The following is a 1,112-nucleotide window of genomic DNA, read 5'->3' as shown; positions in this document are numbered from 1 at the left end:
AAAATGAACTCAGCCAAGAGGGTTGGGGTGGGGGTCGGTGAAGAGCTAACTAAGCCTTTCTTTCCCTCTTTTTGTTAACTGTGTCAAAAATCCAAGCCAGAGGTATCAGGGAGACTTCCAATAGATTTTTAAAGGGGAGAAAAATCCAATTGACAACTTCCCTCTCACACGCACCTCTTTGCATTTCTCGCTCTGATTTGCATATGGCTTGATAAAAAGAATTCCTGATCATCCCACATACAAAAGGCCAGATTTGAGCTGGTCACTAGTCTAGAATGGATCCGGGCTGGGGAGGAGAAGGGGGAGGATTCCGCTTAAAAGAGAACAGATCTGCAAAAGTTCAACTAGTACACGTAGGGAGCAAGGTTGCAAGGCGGCTCCGAGCCTTCCCGCTCAGAGAAAACTACTGACAACAGATCACCGGCTCGACCCCCTGTGCCAGCCACGTTCAGACCTAACTGGATCAGAGCGCACGTAACTCAGAGGCCGGGGAGGGGTTGGTGGTGGTGGAGAGACCAGGGGAGGAAAGGCAATGAGAAACCAAAGCAAAACAAAAACAAAAACACCATAATAAAACTTCCAGCAAACAGAACTGAAGGAGCCCAACATGTCCAAAGGGGGGTAAAGTTTACTCCTCCACCTCGTGTGGGATCAAAACGCAACAGGTTCCGAAGTGCAAAGCCAACCCTTACACCGCGGCGGCCGGAGAAGCGAGCCCGCCCTCTTTCAAGTAGGGGGGCAGACACGCGGGTCGCAACACGATCGTGTGAATCTCACGCGCACACGCGGCCCGCGCCCCGCCCTGGCATCTCCGCCTGGCACCTATACAGCTTCTGTACATACACACCGGGCCCCCCTCCCCCAGGGGCGGGAGGGCGCCCCGGGAGGCCGCGGACCTCGTACCTATACATATGTACACGTGTGCCCACCGGTCCTCGGGCGGCGGCCCCGCGGGGGTCATAGCGCAGCGGCGTAGGCCGCCGGGTAGGGGTCCAGCTGCGGCTTGCCCATGCCCGGCAGCAGGATGTACGCGAGCGGCGGCTGCAGCCCGGGGCTGGGCCACGCGCTGCAGTTGCACGGGATCATGTAGCCCGGGTTGCCCGGGCTGGGGT

General features: G+C 57.4%; 1 protein-coding gene across 1 annotated transcript in view; it reads right to left on the bottom strand.

Annotated features, from left to right (window-relative positions):
- Positions 1 to 957: 957 nt before the first annotated feature.
- Sox21 (SRY (sex determining region Y)-box 21) overlaps positions 958 to 1,112 on the bottom strand; it is a 976-nt gene continuing 821 nt past the window's right edge. The window contains exon 2 of the mRNA XM_013022969.1: positions 958 to 1,105. Within this exon, the coding sequence (XP_012878423.1) occupies positions 958 to 1,105 (148 nt within the window). The remainder of the gene's footprint in view (positions 1,106 to 1,112) is intronic.

Source organism: Dipodomys ordii, unplaced genomic scaffold, assembly GCF_000151885.1.
Source record: "Dipodomys ordii isolate 6190 unplaced genomic scaffold, Dord_2.0 Scaffold65, whole genome shotgun sequence".
NCBI classification, from domain to species: Eukaryota; Metazoa; Chordata; class Mammalia; order Rodentia; family Heteromyidae; genus Dipodomys; species Dipodomys ordii.
Note: the sequence above shows the minus strand (reverse complement) of the source record. Positions and strands in the feature narration are given on the sequence as shown.